Source organism: Pollicipes pollicipes, unplaced genomic scaffold, assembly GCF_011947565.3.
Source record: "Pollicipes pollicipes isolate AB1234 unplaced genomic scaffold, Ppol_2.1 Scaffold_7231;HRSCAF=8579_pilon_pilon_pilon, whole genome shotgun sequence".
Taxonomy (NCBI): Eukaryota; Metazoa; Arthropoda; class Thecostraca; order Pollicipedomorpha; family Pollicipedidae; genus Pollicipes; species Pollicipes pollicipes.
In genome coordinates, this window is record NW_023597034.1 from 18,512,685 (window position 1) to 18,535,209 (window position 22,525).

Consider the following 22,525-nt stretch of genomic DNA (forward strand, 5'->3'; position numbering starts at 1 on the left):
GGGCACGGGCAGAGCAGACGAGCTGCAGATATCGGCCGGACCGACCGCCGGGGCAGGACGGGCACGGGCAGAGCAGACGAGCTGCAGATATCGGCCAGACCGACCGCCGGGGCAGGACGGGCACGGGCAGAGCAGACGAGCTGCAGATATCGGCCGGACCGACCGCCGGGGCAGGACGGGCACGGGCAGAGCAGACCAAGCCAATGAGGGGACCGAAGGCGTATTAAGCCTTGGGCGATCCGGTTGCACATGCGAGATCGTAATTGAGACAAATTATGGGAAACGAAGCGGCGGGAGCCCGGCTGATGAACACTATGTGTGAGGTATCGGAGAACAGTATCGCTGAACGGGAAAGACCTCACGCCCCACACTGTGAGGGAACCACAGTCCGGGCCCGGCCAACCAACGCCTTGACCGCTGTGATGACCATTGGCAATCGACACGCCCTGGAACTACGATACTTTGACCGAACTTCGAACCGCCTCTACTCTAGCGCAGGTGAGGCCGGCCAACAGCTTGCTCTGCGCGCAGCACCCGCATCGGCCGTCAGCCGTGCGCTCTGCCACCCGGCAGGCCGGTGAGCCCGCCGCCCACTTGCGTCACGCTCTCAGGGACGTGACGGCTAGCGTCAGTGACGAAGCCAGGTGACGTGGCTGCCAGGTGCGTGACGTCATCGCCTTGCGAAACCGAGTCCTTTTGATCGGTCACGGCGCCAGCCGTGCATATCAACGAGGCCGGCGCGAGAAACAGAGGTCGCCAGACGGGTGACCAGCGCGGCGCGAGGGCAGAGGCGGTCAGATGGATAGGCAGGCGGCGCTGATTGCCTAACGCGCGCAATCGCGACAGCGAAGCCCCGCCTCACAAGCGCGCCAAGGCAGCCGGAGGGCGCGCGCGCGCGAGGACGCAATGGGCGGCCTCCGGCCGACCGCGACAAAAACCACCGGGTCAAATCAACAGCGAACCGCAGGCAGACTGAACCCCGCTCACGAACCAGCAGCCGGCGACTGAGCGCGGCGGCAGGGCGGCGCGCAGAGCGCCGGCGTTCCCCGAATCCCTTCCGGTCCGGGCGCGGTCGTGACGGTTCGTTCTGGGAAAGTCCGGCGGTGACCTCACGGGAGGCGGTGCGGCACGACCAAACACACACCGCCGGCCGCAGCAGTCACCGGCCGCCGCCCGGGGCCGTCACGTGACCAGCCGCCGGCCCGGCCCGCCGGTCAGGACGTCGGCGCCATCTGGCGGTTAGGGGGGCGGGGGGATGCGGGCGTGTGTAGCGGGTAAACAGAGGGCTAGGCGGCGCCCATGGCGGCGCTGGAGACCTAGAGGGAGGGAATGCGCCTGGAAAGCCCGCTGGCCGGGCGTCAGCCGCTGACGCCCTGCAGAGGGTGCCGACCGTCGTGCACAGCGTGGGAACGGGCTCAACTTGGATGGGGATGACTTCATCTCAGCACCAGACAATGACAGCGCAGCGTGCAAACGCCCCGCACCGGGCGACAGAAAGATCGCAATAACTTCTGTCGGACCAAAGAAAGTGGGCTAATAATCCCCGAGGACGGATCGATGCAAACAGCACTAGGCTTATCAGCACATTCCTCATGGCGACGCACAAAGCCGGATCCTATCCTTCACCGACGCGTGCTCAAGTCGAGCGGGGGAATGGGGGGGAGGGGGTCCGATGAGACGAGGCCGAATGCTGCCTGGCGAGACCCGTGAGATGTCCGCACCCACCCCGCTGCCTGGCGAGCCGGCGCGCGCCCATCCCGCTCTCTGGCGAGACGGCGCGTGCCCACCCCGCTCACTGGCGAGACGGCGCGTACCCACCCCGCTCCCTGCGAGCTTCCCGCGCCAGTAACAGCGCGCCGGGCATCTGTACCGACTGCCCGTACTGCTCACCTGTGGGCCGTTGGATGTAGCTGCCGTTGTAGCGCGCCTCGTTCAGGTCGTCCAGCAGCGTGTCCAGCTCCTGCAAGTTGCCGCCTGCCGGCGGCCGGTACTCGGAAGGCGGTGACGCCTCCCTGCCCCGGTACGTCCGCTTCGTCTCCGTCACCGTCTCCGTGTACATGTTCTGCGAGGGGAGGAGGGGGCGGCGTAAGGGCAGGGCGCCCTGCCGGCGGCGGGGCCGGCGCGGCGGCCCGCACAGAAGCTCAGCGCGATAGCCTGCGAACAGAGCGTGTGTCGTGCGCCGGCGTCTGAGGCCGTGCGAGTATGGCGTCTGGATACTGGGGAGACGCCAGTGGGACGTTTGGGTCGCTAGACGGCCGGAAGACGCTCAGTCGCTCGTCTTGTTGCCAAAAATGTAAAGGCACGCCAGCGGGCGCCGCCAAGGCCCCAACAACGCATCTGAATGATCTCGAAGGAACGCATGAGCGAACAAAACGGCAAACCGATCGCGACACGGGCTTTGGACAAAAGCTCGGCTAAATGTGGTGCTTGCCATATGCTCGCTTGCTCGCTTGGTTGCCATGACGCATGAGAACTAATCTCCGACCGCTGTTCGGGGAGCCCGTGTACCCAGGACATTCCGGGCCGAATCAGCAGGGCCAAGTTAAGCCTGAGAGCGGAGACCTGACACGACAAGGCCGACAGGAAGTTGGCGCCACGGCCGCACTAGCCTGGCTGCTCCGTACACCAGTGAGCGCGTGTACACAGGGACGTTTCCTACCGCCGAAGCGTCAAGAGCCCGCGCAGACTACGTCCACGGAGCGAGTCTGGCCTGGCGGTGGCACGGCACGCAGCCGACGCAAGCTCCGCCCAGCTCGGCTCACCTCGTCCCCCGTGGCGAGGTGGTGAGCCGCCGCCGCTGAGTATCCCGTAAACAGGCGGGGCCGCCGCGACCACCGCCTCGTCCGCTAACCGCGCCCAAACGGTGACAGAAGCAATCTCCAGCCGGGCTCAGTGAAACGCCGCCATTACCAGACTGGACAGCGCCAGAACGGCGCGGATCCATCACGGAACGCATGTGAATTGGAAAGTTGTTCACCAACAGTCGGCCAGGTAATTGAGCGTCCCCGTGGGTGGCGGGCCGGCCGCGGTTACGGGGCCGGCCGACGGTGGGAGCGCACCGACACCGCCACCGCCACTGAACCTGTCCGGCACCGGTGCGCCCGTCCATCGCGTCGGAACCGACGACCCCGCCCGTCCGCGCGCAGCCAAGCCTGCTCGCTGGCGCAGCTCAGGTGCGGGCTAACACTGAAATTACCACTTCAATTAGGACAACAGCGCGGACGTGGCTGGAAGCTGACCGACCGACAACAGAAACAACTGAATACTCGCAGCCGAACACGGCTGTCCCCTGGTATCAAGGCTTCCGCATTGGATGCCTTGCCTCCGTCAGCGTGCAAACGAGATACGAAGTGATGACGCTTCCAGCAGTAAGCTATTCGTTTATCAAACAATACGACACGTGAAGTACAAAAGACATCGGACCACACATTTGTGAAAAGTAAAGGGAGAGCTACACGGAAAACATAAGCTGCAGTACGCAAACCCTTGCGTGCATCTCGCTTGAAACGACCAACACCAACACATTTGACGTACGCATCCTACTCCAGCGCCTTCAATACATGTAAAACACCAGCCGACATCTGACTTAATCCGGCTCCGATTGAAGCCCATGAGAACACGCTGCCCTGGGAGCAATAAAGTCACCCCAATGGCGGCTATCATTTATCAGAGATGCATTAACAATAGCCGCTCGATGGGTGGAACACGGACTCCAGTCACGCAGGCCGGCGGTGTCGGCACGTCACGACCGGGCCGGTCCAGCTGCGGCCGCCGCGCAGCCCACTCGGACGGCACCGCCCCTCCCCAGCCCCAGCTGACCTCCGCCTCAAACATGGCTGCGGCTCGCCGACGCTCTCAGGGTAGTCCTCACGACCTGCTGCTGCACGTGTGCACGCCTCCCGACACCGGAGAGTTCCACTGGACCACTGGTGCCCTTCACACAGATATCGAGAGCGCGCGCGCCAGGGGAGGGCACAGGCGGGCAGCGTCACCCGGCCGCGGACCGCGCGCAGACTGGCGGGCCGGCCGGGCGGCGGCGGCGGCGGCGGCGGAGCCGGCCGGCAGGCGCCCGGCGGCGACCGGCGAAGGCGGCGCTGCCGGCACTGTGGGCCGCACCGCGCCGGGGCACAGCGGCCACGGGAGAGCGGGCCGGACCAGCCCTGGAGAGCGGGGTAGACCCTCCCGAGAGGGCGGGGTAGACCCACCCAGGAGAGTGGGGTAGACTCCCCTGGGAGAGCGAGGTAGATCCTCCAGGGAGAGCGGGGTAGACCAGCCCTGGAGAGCGGGGTGGACCGTCCAGGGACAGCGGAGTGGACCCGCCCTAAAGGGCGGAATGAACCAGCCCTGGAGAGTGGATCGCAACGAGATATGAGTTTCGAAGTCAGGAAAACAAAGCTCTCAATCACGAAAGTGGACACTACACATCAACACGTAGTTTTCAACAAGATGAAATATGGCGAGTCTGAAATACGTGTGGCGAAATTGGTTGGAAACGGGTTGGAAAGCGCGCCGTCAAAGGCAGCGCTCGTTAAAGTAATAGCAGTGGCGGGGAAGTATTGCGAACCGCTGCCATGGATTACCGGATACCTCCAACCGGACCGCAAACGGTTGGTCTGAGAGCAGTGAGGCGGGTCGGCCACCCCCGGCGAACAGGCTGGCTGGGCGCAACGCAGCTCGGCGGCGCCGCGACACCCTCTCATTCGCTGGCAAAAGTCCTCAGCCCTTGGGGAACTCGTCAGGTGGGAAGTATTCCGCTTGCCCGGTTGGGTTCAGAGCACGCGCCCCAGCCTTCAATGTGAGCGGTCACGTCAGCGCCGTGACCTGACCAGCGTGGTCGGCGGCGACGGCTGACGTGTCCATGACGGCCGAGATCGCGCCCTACTCGGAGCCATCGCGTCCCCCTGACCTCGTCCGGTGTCACGTCACCGCGCCGAGCACCGCCGGCCGCCCGTCTGCGGCGACAACACGCCACACGCCGTCAGGTGAGGTCAGCCGGCGGCGCACTGAGGTCACACCGCTGGGGTCAAGACCTGTCAGGAGTGGACGGTCAGGAGAGAGAGGGCGCGCGTGGCCAGCCTAGAGACAGCTCTGTCGCCGCTGGACCGCTGCTCCACATCGCCAAGTCCGGCCAGGGGCGCACGGCTCGGGCACGCGGCCAGCCGACCGCGCCGCCAGAGGGCTGTCCTGAGGCGGGGCGGCGGGGCGGACGGCCTGGACCTGAGCTGGTAGGGCCACACCTGTCGTCAGCCCGGCCTGGGCCTGAGCTGGCAGGGCCACACCTGTTGTCAGCCCGGTCTGGGCCTGAGCTGGCAGGGCCACACCTGTCGTCAGCCCGGCCTGGACCTGAGCTGGTAGGGCCACACCTGTCGTCAGCCCGGTCTGGGCCTGAGCTGGCAGGGCCACACCTGTTGTCAGCCCGGTCTGGGCCTGAGCTGGCAGGGCCACACCTGTCGTCAGCCCGGCCTGGGCCTGAGCTGGCAGGGCCACACCTGTCGTCAGCCCGGTCTGGGCCTGAGCTGGCAGGGCCACACCTGTCGTCAGCCCGGTCTGGGCCTGAGCTGGCAGGGCCACACCTGTTGTCAGCCCGGTCTGGGCCTGAGCTGGCAGGGCCACACCTGTCGTCAGCCCGGTCTGGGCCTGAGCTGGCAGGGCCACACCTGTCGTCAGCCCGGCCTGGGCCTGAGCTGGCAGGGCCACACCTGTTGTCAGCCCGGTCTGGGCCTGAGCTGGCAGGGCCACACCTGTCGTCAGCCCGGTCTGGGCCTGAGCTGGCAGGGCCACACCTGTCGTCAGCCCGGCCTGGGCCTGAGCTGGCAGGGCCACACCTGTCGTCAGCCCGGTCTGGGCCTGAGCTGGCCGGACCACACCGGTTGTCAGTCCGGTCTGGGCCTGAGCTGGCCGGGCCACACCTGTCGTCAGCCCGGTCTGGGCCTGAGCTGGCAGGGCCACACCTGTCGTCAGCCCGGTCTGGGCCTGAGCTGGCCGGGCCACACCTGTCGGCAGCCCGGTCTGGGCCTGAGCTGGCAGGGCCACACCTGTCGGCAGCCCGGCCTGGGCCTGAGCTGGCCGGGCCACACCCGTTGTCAGCCCGGTCTGGGCCTGAGCTGGCAGGGCCACACCTGTCGTCAGCCCGGTCTGGGCCTGAGCTGGCCGGGCCACACCTGTCGGCAGCCCGGTCTGGGCCTGAGCTGGCAGGGCCACACCTGTCGGCAGCCCGGCCTGGGCCTGAGCTGGCCGGGCCACACCCGTTGTCAGCCCGGTCTGGGCCTGAGCTGGCAGGGCCACACCTGTCGTCAGCCCGGTCTGGGCCTGAGCTGGCCGGACCACACCGGTTGTCAGTCCGGTCTGGGCCTGAGCTGGCCGGGCCACACCTGTCGTCAGCCCGGTCTGGGCCTGAGCTGGCCGGACCACACCGGTTGTCAGTCCGGTCTGAGCCTGAGCTGGTAGGGCCACACCTGTCGGCAGCCCGGTCTGGGCCTGAGCTGGCAGGGCCACACCTGTCGTCAGCCCGGCCTCCCCGGTCATGGCCACCGACGGCCAGCCGACAACAACCCGCGCTGCTCACAGCACAAACTTGCATGGATCCCAAGAACTGGCCTGGATCCCGAAGGATCCTTCGACAAAGTCAGGGGAAAGGTCCCGCATCTCACGACGCATTCCCTGTAGGCAAATGCTGTGGGTGAAAACACCCGACGCGAAATTCTTCATTACAACTTAAGACAACTCAGATCCTGGAAAATCATTCAGCAATATTTACAAATGCCTCCGGATTCCAGAGCATTCTTCGACTTTCTATCAAACGACTTCCAGATTCCTCATGATCCAAGGTCTTCAGATTCCTGGCCCCAACACCAATTTTGGGGGCCCACTGGACAGACTTCTACCAGCCCGTTCGCATGTCGAGGTCTACATTACAGATCAATAACTGCCTTCCAACGACAAAGTCAGTCTAACCTAGCCACGTGAACTTCACCGTACAGTCGTGGTTACGCCATTAATATTGTCAGCGGTATCGATGAAAAGTTTTAGTTCCACCGTGCTTACCTGCATATGTCTTTCTCACTTTGCTCTGCCCGATCACATGTAATGCATCCATTTGACCAAAAATGACGTTCGAAAGGGCATGGTTGTGAAGCAATACTTGAATATATCATACGCCTTCAAAAGAAGTAAACACATGTAATTCGCATAGAGAACCTAACCCAACCCAACAAACACAAATGATAGAAAACCCGGAGCAATATCCAAAGGGTGAGCGGGAAAAATCGTGCTCCTGTAAAACGTATTGGTTTGTCACATTTAAATGTCCGTCCACGACCGATCATGGTCCACACATGCCTGGCAGAAATTAAATCAGCTAAGCAGGTGCACAAATAGAAAACTTAACTTAAGATTACGCACGAAAACGCAAAAACCAATAGCTTATTTTTCTCCGGGTAATTGAATTAATTGATGTTTAGGCGGCTTTGGCTAAGTTTCAAAAAATAGCTCTTGCATGCAAAATCATCTTTATTTTCATCCCGTACATGCGCAACGCACAAGAGCCTTAACATATAAGACAAAAAAACGTGACAAATATGGCCACTTTAGGTTTTGGAGCATGTTTGGTCTTTTTTCACTTACACCATTCCATTGTGGTCGTTTCCCCTCCTTCCGAGTATAAGCACTTTTAATATATTTGTACAATATGGAAAGTACGCTCGCCTTGAACCTTGCCCCATGTGACGCTGCTTGCCTTGTGGGTAGTGGTTCACGACTCCAGTGTCTTTTTCTTAATGGCAGTGACACAAGCCTCGGTGGACATTATGAGGTTACGGCATTCCCCAATCATCCATGCATGGGTGACGTCATTGAAATTGAAACGTCACTGAAATGGGTAACATATCAGGGCAAGTGTGACGGAAACCACAACTCGGGTAGCCCGCTATAACCTCACAGCTGCACTTTTGAGATAATACAGCTCAACGTGCATTGGCCTGACCTAAAATTGCCATCAACAAATTGTGCACCATAGCATGGTGAATATGAAAGAGTGAACAAAATTTAGCTAAACGACAAACTCTAATGGTTTCTCACACACTCCGACGAAAAAAGATCTGATTAAACACTGGTACCTCGGCAATTTTTTCAAATAGCCCAGATCCCAAAACTTCCATCGCAAAACTTACAAGAAATAGGCCTTGGACCGCACAATACCTGCAGACCAAATTTCAAAGAGATCTTGGATCCCGAGGATCCGGAATCCAAGAGCAAGAGATCTCACCCCAGTGTTCATTTAGAGGACTTGGGCACATATCGACATCACACACTTCGCCCGGATTAGCAGAAACATCTCGGCGAAGCATTGCAATCAATCGATCGACCAGACATTGTATTGGTCGGGTCACTGTGTCGGTTGGTACTAACGGGAAAGTAAATGCTATGACGTTTAGTTACGGCGATACTCGTAACGTATGAGCACATCAAATGCTCTTACCCAGAATAGAAAGACCCATTGTCCGCGCTTGCATCGCAGATCGGTGAGCCCGGGTAACACGACCATCCCGCCTAACACGCCCAGGCAAGAGCTCGACGCAAACTGGCTTCTGCAATATAAACCATTCGTGACGTTGAAGGATACGCAGAAGCAAAATAGTTCTGGACTGAGCTTCACAAACACAGTTAACAGGGTGAAATTCTAATACATGACGCAAGTATTAACATACTTTGTGTTGCAAGGCTGTCGACCGTGAACACTGGCCGCCAGCGCTCGTCTCAGCTGACCGTCGCGCTACTGCCCCGACGGCAGGGACGAGCCGCCCCCTCCCTGCCGTTCGCGCAGCGCCGCTACGGAACACGTGCTGCCCCGGCGGCCGGGACGAGCCGCCCACTCTCTGCCGTCCGCGCACCGCCGCACGGAGCACGTGCTGCCCCGGCGGCCGGGACGAACCGCCCCCTCCCCTGCCGTCCGCGCGGCGCCGCTGCGGAACACGTGCTGCCCCGGCGGCCAGGACGAACCACCCCCTCCCCTGCCGTCCGCGCGGCGCCGCTGCGGAACACGTGCTGCCCCGACGGCCGGGACGAGCTGCCTCCTCTCTGCCGTCCGCGAACCGCCGCTGCGGAACACGTGCTGCCCCGACGGCCGGGACGAGCTGCCTCCTCCTCTGCCGTCCGCGCGGCCGGACCCCGCCGCTGCGGAACACCGTGCTGCCCCGACTGAGCCGGGACGAGCTGGCCTCCTCTCTGCCGTCCGCGCGGCGCCGCTGCGGAACACGTGCTGCCCCGACGGCCGGGACGAGCTGCCTCCTCTCTGCCGTCCGCGAACCGCCGATGCGGAACACGTGCTGCCCCGACGGCCGGGACGAGCTGCCTCCTCTCTGCCGTCCGCGAACCGCCGCTGCGGAACACGTGCTGCCCCGACGGTCGGGACGAGCTGCCCCCTCTCTGCCGTCCGCGAACCGCCGCTGCGGAACACGTGCTGCCCCGACGGCCGGGGCGAGCTGCCCCCTCTCTGCCGTCCGCGAACCGCCGCTGCGGAACACGTGCTGCCCCGATGGCCGGGACGAGCCGCCCACTCTCTGTCGTCCGCGCACCGCCGCTGCGGGACACAGAGGCGGGCCCAGCAACGGCGGGCGCCGACAATAAGCCAGCACTGTTCACAACGGTCAATCTATTCGCAACGTCGTTTTGAAACCTTTGCACTGATGAATCTTGGTACGAAACCACACCGCCGGGTCTCTCTTACCACATGGCTGTTTACAAAATAGATTAATTGGCTGGCGTCACCTTAAGCGCCGTGCCGTGGCACAGTGCCCGCTAACCATGCCTAGCGGCGGGCGTAAGGCGCTGAGCTCCAGCCATGACTGGAACCCATTTGTGACGTCAGCGAGGCATGGAGCCAGATGTGGCGCCTTCAGCAGTGGTACTGTCCCATGACGCATGCATGACCATACCAATCTGGTGAGGGAGCTGCCGAGTGAAACAGAACATGACCCCTCGCCTGGGCATTTTGCCGCCGGCATGCATCTTACCCGTCAAATGCTGACACCGATGCTGAAGTGGCCGACGTCCAAGCTTGCGCCTCACAAAATAAACGCCAAACATTCTACGGCACTTAGCTTCAGTGGCGGCGCACGAACGGACTGGGCTGTTGGACCCCGAGCCCGCCATCACGTAGTTATAACGCCTCAGACCTAACTTTGCGGCCAGTGTCGGACCAAACTGCGCCGCGGGACTCTCAGCCGCCACATAACGCCCGGGCACGGGGATTTGGACAGCACGACCCTCGTTGTGAGTCAGCGGCCGGGCCCGTTTCTGGCGTCCAAAAGCGGCGCCGGTCGCCGAGCTGACACACGCCGCCGAGCTGCGCTGTGGCCGCGGCCACCGGCACCAGCTCTGCAGCATGGCCGCTCTCCGCCAAATACCGTCAGATGATAAGTAGAAGAACCGATGCAGTGCTATTTGCACAATTTACTTTCAGTGATTGATGAATGTCCAAAGAGCAGAAATTCCACAGGCATACATAAAGTAACCAACTTTCAGTAGTCTGTACGAAGCTATAACGAAATGGGTCTTCCGATACATAAAGGAAACACTAGGCTAAGGTCATTGTCCCACCTGTAAGCCGTTAGCACCTGCGCCACCGGTGACCCTGGCGCTCAAAATACCGGGCAGAGCCCGCCGGGCGCATTTCTCGATTGGCACTCAGCACAAATGGCTCAAGTGGGGGCGCTCTCAGTCCCGCCGGCATTGGCTCCCCCCGGCCGGGAGCCCTCCAAATGCGCAGCCGAACGTTCCAAATGACCAGCGCGAGCACGAACGGGCCATTGGCGGGGCATCTGAGCCGGTTACTTCTGCGATTTTACCACCTTCCTTCCGAACGCCATCTTCCAATAGATGTTCCTATTATTTGACAACGCGAGCAACTTTGTAACGTGGTCATCACGTGCCGACGCTCTCGTGTACGACACGATGTCCCACACAGTGTTTGGAAGCCGAAGCAATGCCGCTAGCGGGTGCTGAACCGAGGGTCTCCGGGTAATACGTCGAGCGTCCCAGACCATTCAACTAATGACAAACTCGATGCCACATAATGGAAGCTCAACTGTAAAAGCACAACGCGATCACGCCTTCCTTTACAGGTTAAACTACCCTCGCTATCTATTGGTCTCCTGCAGCAGCGTTAATGCCTCGCATCGGGCCAGGGGACGGGAAGGGGGGGGGGGGGCTGTAGGCTGTAAGTGGCTTCACTCCTGGCCATCCGGTGCCAGCAGGCCCAACGGAAGACCATCGTTTGGTGCCAATGTGACGAGGGGAGATACTCCGTCAGTCAACCGCTTCTTTGACAGGGGAATGCTAGCTGCGATAAAGTTTGGCCCAATTCCGCACGTCCGAAGACGAAAACAGTTTAACACCGCACCGAGAACCATGCTCAGATATGCCGCATGCGTGTATGCACACATTCAGAACAAAGAATACGGTTTTGAGCCCAAAGCCCCCCCCCCCCCCCTCCCCATGGACCAAACCGGTGCAACAAAGTAAATATGTAGTAACGAATACTCACCCAACATGTTTTAGCCGTGCGGCTCAGTTCAAAAGGAATTTAGACGTCGTGCGCACAGAAAATAGACCGTACCCACAATGCCATGCAACAAAGCACAAACCAACCTCCGGGAAATGCGCGCGAATCAGCAATCAGTTAGCAAGCCCATGATACAAAGCTGACAGAGCGTTCAGGAAACAAGACAAAATTTTTCGAACAACACTTCCCCTTGAGCCATCAGTTTACAATTGAATTTAAGTGTGAGGTTCAAAGGACAATCAATAATGATATCATTACTGATTGTCCCTTCAGCCCTATTGTCCCTACGTTATTCATCTGTTACTTGTCCTTAACCTTTAGCTATTAAGCTAACCAATAGGTTTAAATGCCAAATGTCACTGCGTGTTCAAATGCCAAATGTCACTGTGTCGTGAGGCGGCTGTGAGGCGGCCTGTTTAAACGGCGGCCTTTCCCCACGGAATCACGATACACGTTTTTGAGTATGACATAATCATCTGGGGCCCGTTCGGCAAGCTGGACCAGCAGCAGCTGGAGCGGGTTCAACAATGAGTCACGCATCTTGTCGATGGGGTGCTGCACCGACCATATCCTGAGAGGCTCCCACTCGTCTGACTGCCCTCGCTGTACTTCCAACGCCGCACGGGAGACATGGTTGCAGCGTTTGAAATATTTCACGGAGACATGTCCCTATCAGCGGAGAAGTTCTGACACGACACAACTCGGAGGTGACAGAGGACAACGACGGAAGCTGAGAAAATCTCCAGCTGGGACTCTCGTCCGTTGAAACCCGTTCAGACCCCAGGTTGTAAATGGTGGAACACTCCTCCACCTGCAGTGGTATCGTCAAACCCGTTCAGACCCCGGGTTGTAAATGGTGGAACGCTCCTCCACCTGCAGTGGTATCGTCAAACCCGTTCAGACCCCGGGTTGTAAATGGCGGAACGCTCCTCCACCTGCAGTGGTATCGTCAACCTCAGTTCAGCATCTGAAATCCAGGCTCGACATATACAGGGCTGACACCATGTATGCCATCCCACAACGATCACATGCCTAACCTTGCGATTGTTCCGTTACCTGAAAAAGTAGCTTGAGGAGACCAGAATCGACAGGCCAAGAAGCCCTTTTAAATTCCCGATCGCCATAAGGAAAGGTAAAGCAAGGTAAGAAGTCCAGTTTCACGGCATGCATAAGTGAGGGCCAACGACAAATCCGTGTCATATTCCAGCTGCCATAACCGAAGTCGTGGGAGTGCGTAGAGTCTTCAGTAAGCCTGCCAGGCCGCGGCACGCGACTGGGGAGGCTGAAGGCAGGGGGAAGCAGAGGAGCGGGACTGTCTCGGCCTGCCGTCAGAGGCGCACTGTCAGCCAGTTTGTTGTTGGAGGGTGCGCCGGCGTCGTGGCCGCTCTGCGCCCAGAAAGCCGAACCCTGTAGTCACACTTCCGTTGCGCGCGATAAATATTTACCCCGGCGACGACACGTGCGATGGATCGGAGGGCCGCTGGCGACGACACCTGGCCACGGCCAGATCGCAGCCGCGCCGTCGGAAGCGGCCACACCCACTGCGACGTGGGACCAGTCCGGTCGGCTGCCCGTCAGCCGGCCAGTGGACCGTGCTGCAGGGTAACGTCGATGCCGTATGATGCCTCGAGGCGCTGACCGCCGGCGAGCCCGACGGCGTCCGAGGGAGGGCGCGCGGGCAGGCCTGTCGCGGCGGTGCCGCCTAGCCGGGACCGACACACACACACACACGCATCTGGCCGACAGGAGCGGCCAGCCTCGGGGGAGGCTCGCGGGGAGGTCTGTCACAGTGCGCTACGGCAGAAGCGGCCGGCCTCGAGGGAGGCACGCGAGGAGGTTTGTTGCGGCGGTGCCGCCTCGCCGGGGCCGACACCACACACACACCGCCGGCGTCCGAGGAAGGGCGCGCGGGCAGGTCTGTCGCGGCGGTGCCGCCTAGCCGGGGCCGACACACACACATACGCACACGCACACGCACACGCACACGTACGCGCGCACACACACACACACACACACACACACACACACACACACACACACACACACACACACACACACACACACACACACACACACACACACGCACACGCACACGCACACGCACACGCACACGCACACGCACACGCACACGCACACGCACACGCACACGCACGCACATCTGGCCGACAGGAGCGGCCAGCCTCGAGGGAGGCGTGCGGGGGGGGTCTGCCGCGGCGGTGCCGCCTAGCAGGGGCCGACACACACACACACACACACATCTGGGCGACAGGGGCGGCCAGGCTCGAGGGAGGCGCGTGGGGAGGTCTGTCAGTGCGCTACGGCAGGAGCGGCCGGCCTCGAGGGAGCCGCGCGAGGAGGTTTGTCGCAGTGCGCTACGGCAGGAGCGGCCGGCCTCGAGGGAGGCGCGCGGGGAGGTCTGTCACAGCGCGCTACGGCAGGAGCGGCCGGCCTCGAGGGAGGCGCGCGGGGAGGTTTGTCGCAGTGCGCTACGGCAGGAGCGGTCGGCCTTGAGCGAGGCGCGCGGGGAGGTTTGTCGCAGTGCGCTACGGCAGGAGCGGCCGGCCTCGAGCCGCTCACCTCTGCAGCGTGGGATTACCAGTCGTTGATTAGTTTTGTTAGTTTCGGTCCAACAACAACCAGTTGGACCAAAACCAAGCAAAACCTTCATTTGTACGATGGATCGTATATTTAGATATGCCAGGTGGAGATATTTCGCTATTACGACCAAAATTGTGATGCATACACTGCCATAGGAATATGAGCATGGAGCTCGTGGGAAAATTCCTAAGGAATTGTCACTTGGCAGACATCAATCAATCAAATGTTACCTGGAATGACCCATGCTCCGTTCGCACCGGCTAACCCACCGGGAATCCGGTCACAAGACGATATTTCACGCCGGCCCTGATTACTTTGTGTACACAAACCAAGCCGCGTGAAATATTTGGTTCCCTGGGATGAATGCCCAATCAATCATGCGAACCACAATAAACGTGCCGATGCCGGCTGAGACCTGAGGTTCTCTCATGGTGGCCGGCACGTCCCGAAATAAACGCTCCACTCCGGACCTGGGCCGACGGGGTACTTTCCCTGTCCGGGTCAAGTCTAGACCGGGGCCCATCCAGGCCTGATACAGACGCATTGGGCAGATGAAGGTCAACACGAGCCGGTACAAGTCTGCAGAGTAGCCAGACCTAAATTGAATCGGCTCGGTCGCCGCTATATAGCACTAAACAAGACCGCTACTTGACAATCATAGGCGCCGCTTTCCAGACGTTGTCATCTTAAGTCTAGCCCAAAGCCTAAGGATGGTCCAGATGCCCGTCCAAAGAGTCCCCAAAATCAAGTTGTCCAAAATTTATCAGCTTCTACACCAAACAACTCCTGTCTGCAACCAATAACCCCGGTCACGTCACCAGCCAGTCACGTCTCACGTCGCTGCATTTCCTCGCTCGAATCGAATGAAAAGAAAGAGAATGATCGCGGACAAATAAGGTGCATGTGCATCACATAAGTTGAGATAGATACCAATTTGCGACACGGCAGAGTGATGTCGGCTGGCCACAAGATTCTGTACACGCACGCACACACACGCGCATACATATATGAGGCCCCTGCGGTTACTCTCCCCAGAGGTGTTCCATGACGAAAACGTTCGGAGGAGTCCGCTCCGTGACATTGTGTGATTTCAGTGCTTCTAAAGCAAGTCAAAATGTTCAGGGAAGGGGGTTGACAATGTTCCAGTGATTTGCTGGACACACCAGAGTGCCCTAACGCTGCTGTGGAGACCGTGAGAACCCTTTCCAACTGCGCCTGGACAGACGTATGTTGAAACGCTGCGAGAGTCACAGACTGGTGCTCGCGCCCCAACTGTGAGGAGGAAGGCAGGCACTCCCTGCCACTGATGCAGTCCCGGGCTTAACTACACTGCCCGAGAGCGTACAAGTTCGCTGTCTCCACAACCGGATGGGGTCAAGACGACAGTGACCGGCCGCTGTCGGGTGGGTTACCCTGCGACACCTCGGCGGTGGCGCCAACACTGACCGGCCAATGTCGGGTGAGTTCCCCGCGACACCTCGGCGGTGGCACCAACACTGACCGGCCGCTTTCGGGTGAGTTCCCCGCGACACCTCGGCGGTGGCACCAACACTGACCGGCCGCTGTCTGGTGGGTTACCCCGCGACACCTCGGCGGTGGCGCCAACACTGACCGGCTAATGTCGGGTGAGTTCCCCCGCGACACCTCGGCGGTGGCACCAACACTGACCGGCCACTGTCGGGTGAGTTCCTCCGCGACACCTCGGCGGTGGCGCCAACACTGACCGGCAGACTGTCGGGTGAGTTCCCCGCGACACCTCGGCGGTGGCGCCAACACTGACCGGCCGCTGTCGGGTGAGTTCCCCCGCGACACCACGGCGGTGGCACCAACACTGACCGGCCAATGTCGGGTGAGTTCCCCCGCGACACCTCGGTGGTGGCACCAACACTGACCGGCCGCTGTCTGGTGAGTTCCCCCGCGACACCTCGGCGGTGGCACCAACACTGACCGGCAGACTGTCGGGTGAGTTCCCCGCGACACCCCGGCGGTGGCGCCAACACTGACCGGCGGAGTGTCGGGCTGGTTCGGCTGGTACGCCGGCACTGGTGAGGGCGTCTGCTGGCGCAGCGGCGAGTAGGCGCCATGACGCGGGCTACCTGGCCCGCCCTTGGGCGATATCGTGTTCTGCAGGTCGGCCAGCAGCGAGTCTGAAACGTTCGAGCGCGGTCAGCCACGAGCGCGACAGGCAAGTACAACACGGCCGGCCGCGCCACGTCCAAGTCCACGTCCGCACTGCAGACCGGCCGCGCCGCCGGCGGGGCGGGGCGGGGCTGCCCTCCGAGCTATAGCGCTGGCTCGGAGTGCGCGGCACCCGGCCAGACCGGCCTGGATGCGTGCTGCGCTAGCCCGTCGCCGCCGGTGGCCACGGTTCCGGCCTCGGGGCAGGCTCAGGACGCTCCGGCACGGCGTGGGCACCGCTCTGGGACCAGAGGCGACAGCTATTTTGGGGCGTTTACGGCGCCGGCGTAAAGCCACTTCCTGTGGCTGAGTGGGGTCGGACGGTTGTGGGGCGAGTGTGCAGCGCATGGCGGCGGCGAGGAGGCCATATCCGCCCGGCTGCCCCACGCCAGGACCGAAATATCAACTAAACGTGACACGTGTCCAGCATGTTTAGTGCGGTGTCTGCAGCGGTCCATTGCCCCTCGCTCACTCCGGACCTCGAAGCACTGAGCGCTGCTGAGTGATCTATGACTCCCTCTCCGAGCCTGAAGCACTAACAGACTTTCATTTATAAGATTCCCGTCGCTGATTAGGCCACATAATTAAGTTGCGTTCGCAGTTTTCAGAGGCATTTTTTGAGACATTTTTTTTACTATTTCGTACATGTTGATGCCAACTGGACACATCAATGGTCAACGGCACATAAAAGTCACATCATACCAAACCCCTCCTTCGTGCTAGAGGCCATATGACATTCACATGCGGAAAAGCAGTCGTCTTATCAGGTACTTTCCACAAAAATGATTTATCCAGAGCATTGTTTATTTATAGATAGTAAATGCAACGTATTCCTCGGGGTGCTCTGAAACTACAGCGGTTGCCTATGTGCATATGTTACTGTTTCCATAAACATACACAGCACGGGAGAGAACGATTACCGTCTCCAGTAAACGTCCATACCTAGACCGAGACCAGAGCCGGTGGGTCCAGCGCTCATCGGAGCTCATACAAGCCCTAATGAGAGCAGGCCCCCAGCCGGGACTTGACCCTTGCAGCCCACGACAATTATGCCACCTTCCGCAGTGTTAGACAGGGAGGACCCCTCCTGATGCCACGTATGTTTGTTATATTTGTATTTGTTTGCCTTACCAAACAAATACAAATATAAAACGATGAAGTGGCGTCTATGCGATATACATATCACAGCCACGTTACATGTACTCGTGGTGATATGCAAATTACGCCGCGTCATCCCGTGGTATCTATGATGGTAGACGTATTAACCTATAAGATCGGGTCAAATGACGTCCCTTTACGTTTTTGCCGTCCATTAGTGGTTTCCTTTCTGATCATGCAGTACCACCCACGCGAGTTCGATCCTGAAGCGTGATGTGGGGTCACTCACGGACTGAAACAAACGTGATGTGGGGCCACTCACGGACTGAAACAAACGTGATGTGGGGCCACTCACGGACTGAAACAAACCTGATGTGGGGCCACTCACGGACTGAAACAAACGTGATGTGGGGCCACTCACGGACTGAAACAAACGTGATGTGGGGCCACTCACGGACTGAAACAAACCTGATGTGGGGTCACTCACGGACTGAAACAAACGCGATGTGGGGCCACTTACAGACCGAAACAAACGTGATGTGGGGTCACTCACGGACTGAAACAAACGTGATGTGGGGTTCACTCACGGACTGAAACAAACGTGATGTGGGGCCACTTACGGACTGAAACAAACGTGATGTGGGGTCACTCACGGACTGAAACAAACGTGATGTGGGGGTCACTCACGGACCGAAACAAACGTGATGTGGGGTCACTCACGGACTGAAACAAACGTGATGTGGGGTCACTCACGGACTGAAACAAACGTGATGTGGGGTCACTCACGGACTGAAACAAACGTGATATGGGGTCACTCACGGACTGAAACAGACGTGATGTGGGGTCACTCACGGACTGAAACAAACGTGACATGGGGTCCCTCACGGGCTGAAACATCACGTAGGTTCATTCCATGCCTCCCATAACCATGATCTTGGATCACACCGCGCCGATGATATTCACGCACCCCGGTGTATTTGTGTGCTGTGAAAAACCTTCTTGTTTACCTCAGACGGCTTCGAAAATATGTGCCCGTTTAAAATCTACCCCGAACGATCAATATACTAAAGCGATCTTCTCAATTGCTCCAGCTCATAAATTTAATCGATGGGTTACATGAACCGATGTAAGACGAACACAAAGTGTCTAAGCCTAAATCCAAGTAATTTTCCAACTATGATCTGGTATCCTGACCCCAAACGATCATCGAAAACTCCACGAAAACCAATCACACTTAAAAGCCAGCCACTTCATACCTCCAGAACCACTGGACAAAAAGATCTGACAACCATATACATACACAACAGATGGTGGATGAATGATTTTTCGTGAGTCCTTTTCCAAGCGGAATCGAATCAATTCTGACCATATCAGAATATGTGAATCAATTTCCGCATCCAATTCAACTGAGAAACGGTAAACTCTGGTCTGGATCTGATTCCTGCCAAAAATAACAGAAAACAGCTAAGATTCTGTAGTCATCAAGCACAGATCTATTCGGTGAATGCCTCAAAACACAGGGATATGAGCTATACCATTATCCTTGTACTGGCGAGTGTTACATGCTAAGCAGCAGTATACCGCCGAGACTTGGAAATCACCTAAGGCATCTACTAGCACCCTCTCACCTACGTATCCTGTAGCACGCTGTCTGACGGAGGCCATCCACTTCTACACGCCCCAACCACTGTTCCCAACACCACCACTCGGCCTGAGTATCAGCCAGCATGCTCTTTAATTTCGATCCACTCTCTGGCCCATAGCCGTATTACCAAACTCTTGTGCCTCGGTTGGGTCACTCTCCACCCCATGACCTAGTGCCCGCGTACTCTGCCCTCGCCGACACATTCCCGTGCCATTCCCAACCGCACCCCAATCTGGGTCCCCGAACCCCGCTCTGGTCTGGGGCGCTGGTCACCCGGCCGCCCTCTGACCTAGGTCGCCGACCTCTCCGACAGACACCATAGCCTCCGAGTCGATTGAGTCGCACGATCCCAGCAGGTGTCGGTCTGCCGGCCGGAGGGCGGCGGCCGCCGCCGCCGCCGGTGCCGGCGCGCTGTCGTCATCGCTGCCGACCCGCTCCGGCGGCGTGCCGCACGGCGTCACGCAGATGCTCGGCGGGCAGGTGGCGGGCTCCAGCTGGAACGGCGGCCGCAGCGGCGACCGCAGAACGGCGGCGGCGGCGTCCGGCTCTCCGTCGCGCTGCTCAGCCGGGCCGCGCCGCGCCGACGAGCGCTGCACCACCGGCTCCGACTCGGCCATGGCCAGCGGCCACCGCGACGGCGCGACGCTCGGCCGGGCTGGCGGCACCTGCCGCGCGGCGCCGGGCGCAGCTCACCGCCGCGCAAGCCAGTCACGCCCGTCCAGAGCCGCCACACCTCGACTTGACGGCGTGTCGCCGGGTCGGCCGCGCACCGTGCGCCGTCGCGCCGGGTGGCACCGCTCACGCACAGCCGTCTCACTGCGCCACACGTCCCGTCCGTCCACGGAGCCGGACACACAGATCCGGTCAGCCGCTCCGGGAGGTGCCGACCCTCCGTCCCGACGCTGCCGGCCGACGGTGACCCGAGCACCGACGACCGGCGCCTTTATACGGCCCGACGGGGCAGCCGGCACCGGCGGCGCGTCGACGGCGACGCACCTGCCGCCGGGTGGGAGGGGCCAGAGGTATCGGCAGGTCCGGGCTGAGCCGGTCCCAGCACCCAGGAAGGTAGGCGACACGCCGGCGAAAAGGTCGGACATGAGGACAAACATGGTAGCAACGCCGCCTTGCCTATTTCCGCGCACACGCCGACGCGGATGACCGGGCAGTTCGTACAAGTCATTCGGAATGTATTCTGAAAGAGTGGTCCAGTGACGCGCGGCGCTGTCCCCTGAGTACCAGCTTCCGCGCGTTGCCCACACCAAGCTGGCGATCGGGCCTGGCACGTGCCAGTCCGGCTTCGGCGCGGAATGCACCACATCAGCATCCGGCAATCTCACCCTACACCGGCACCCCGCAGGTCTTTCGCTGGGGGGGGGGGGAGGGGGGGCGGTCCACGCGTCGCTTATGTCGGATATATGGCGCCGCTGTCACCTATTTATCGAGACGAAACGGAACGGGACGGGACGGGACGGGACGGGACGGGACGGGACGGGACGGGACGGGACGGGACGGGACGGGAGACGGAACGGAACGGAACGGAACGGAACGGAACGGAACAGAATGGGACGGGACGGGGCGGGACGGGACCGGAGACCACGCCGGACCAGGTCAGGTCAGATCCGAGTCATATCAGCTCAGATCAGGTCACCGTCACACCGAGCCAGTCCACTCCAGCCGGACTGCGAGAGGCGTCAGAGCTGCTGGGTGGCGGCCGACATTCGCCGAGCGCCAGCAGTTTGCCGCCAATATGGCACCTGTACCCAGACGACGTGACGTCTGGCCAGCAGCCTTTACATCGCGCCGTCACCACTGATGCTGGTTCCCATTGGTATGGGCCGAGCGCATGAGCCTAAAGCACAACACGCAATATGGGATACTTTTCATTGACAAGTCCGCCTGTAAATCCAGGATCATTTGTCTTTCCCGACTGGCAGACACTCCAATTAGACGCTCCTACAGTGTCACCCCATTAACTTCCCAAGGTTTATCGCCCAACAGCCGCAAAATGGAATGCCTCCTTTCGTATCGTGAGCTGGAACGCCATCAGTGCGCTACTGCCAATGCCAGGAGGGACCAATTACGGACAGCTACGGTTCGGCACCAACATCAACTGACTGATGCCCCGTCCCATTGCAGCGTCGCTACTGACGACGCCAGGAGGGACCAATTACAGACACCTACGGTTCGGCACCAACATCTGCTGACGGATGCCCCGTCCCACTGCAGCGCCGCTACTGCCAATGCCAGGGGGGACCAATTACGGACAGCTACGGTTCGGCACCAATATCAATTGACTGATGCCCCGTCCCATTGCAGCGTCGCTACTGACGACGCCAGGAGGGACCAATTACAGACACCTACGGTTCGGCACCAACATCTGCTGACGGATGCCCCGTCCCATTGCAGCGCCGCTACTGACGACGCCGCCATTTATCATGTCAGGCACATCGGGCGACGGCGCTGGCAACGACCACCCAGTCCCGTACGGTGCATATAAAATGCTGCCAATATGCAGCGGTCCTCAAGAGTAGATAGCGCGGCTTAAGATGTCAGCCACAGCGCCCGCCGCCAGAAAGTCGCCAGGAAATTGCATTCAAATCATTCTCGCCTGCCACTCCGCCAGTTCGTCGGTGACATGCAAAACAGTGCACACTTCACCGAAAGGCGTCCCTCGAGCCCGGCCGGTTCTCGCGCCAGTTATTCGTACCGCCAGGGCGGGGCGGCCGTGGCCTCCCCAGCACCCGACCAATCGGCCCCCATGTAGACAGCGCCGGCAAACAGAGGGGCCCCGCCTCTCCGCACATTCATTAGTCTCATTAGCCGCGTGTGCCCGAGCGCAGCGCGCAGCCCAAGCCGACGCCACGCACGACCGTCGCTGTCAGGCGTGCAGGCGTGCAGGCGGGCAGCACGACCCTACAGCCCCGGCGGGTGAGACCAGGCCTTCTCTCTGTATGCGCCGTCCGTACCGATGGACCGGACGAGGCCTCTCTCCAGCCGGCGCTTGCTAATAGGCCTCTCTCCAGCTCATGGTTGCCAAGCGGCCCCTCTCTAGCCGACGCGTGCCAAGAGGCCTCTCTCCACCGGCGCTTGTCAAGAGGCCTCTCCCCAGCCAACGACGCTTGTCTGGAGGCCTCTCTCCAGCCGACGACGCTTGTCAGGAGGCCTCTCTGCACCTTGCACTGGCCATGAAGCCGCCCTGTGGCACGCCACGACGGAGGACACCCCGTCCGGCCCGTGCCGGCGGACGAGGCCTCTCTGTGCCGGTGGACGAGGCCTCTCCACCGCCACGCTGCACCAGGCGGTCAAGAGTTGGCGGCTCCCACCTCGGCACGAGCCGGGCCGGGGATCGGTGGGTCACGACCGGTCGCGGCGGCGGAACGGTTGTGAGAGGCACACCGAGCCGTTGGACGCTGGCCGGCCCAGAAGCAAGCAGACGAGAGAGAGAG

The 22,525-nt window shown here is 60.4% G+C and overlaps 1 protein-coding gene across 5 annotated transcripts in view; it reads right to left on the reverse strand.

The window, feature by feature from the left end:
* Nucleotides 1–22,525, reverse strand: part of LOC119110389 (paxillin) — a 76,186-nt gene that overhangs the window by 20,491 nt on the left and 33,170 nt on the right. For 4 of the 5 annotated variants that reach the window (XM_037234198.1, XM_037234197.1, XM_037234196.1 and 1 more), the window contains 2 exons: nt 16,163–16,305; nt 1,891–2,062 (listed from right to left, as the gene is read on the reverse strand). In XM_037234198.1, the coding sequence (XP_037090093.1) occupies nt 1,891–2,062; nt 16,163–16,305 (315 nt within the window). Of the gene's footprint in view, nt 1–1,890; nt 2,063–3,819; nt 4,000–16,162; nt 16,306–22,525 lie in introns of those variants that run through there. The other variant, XM_037234200.1, reaches the window with a different exon arrangement.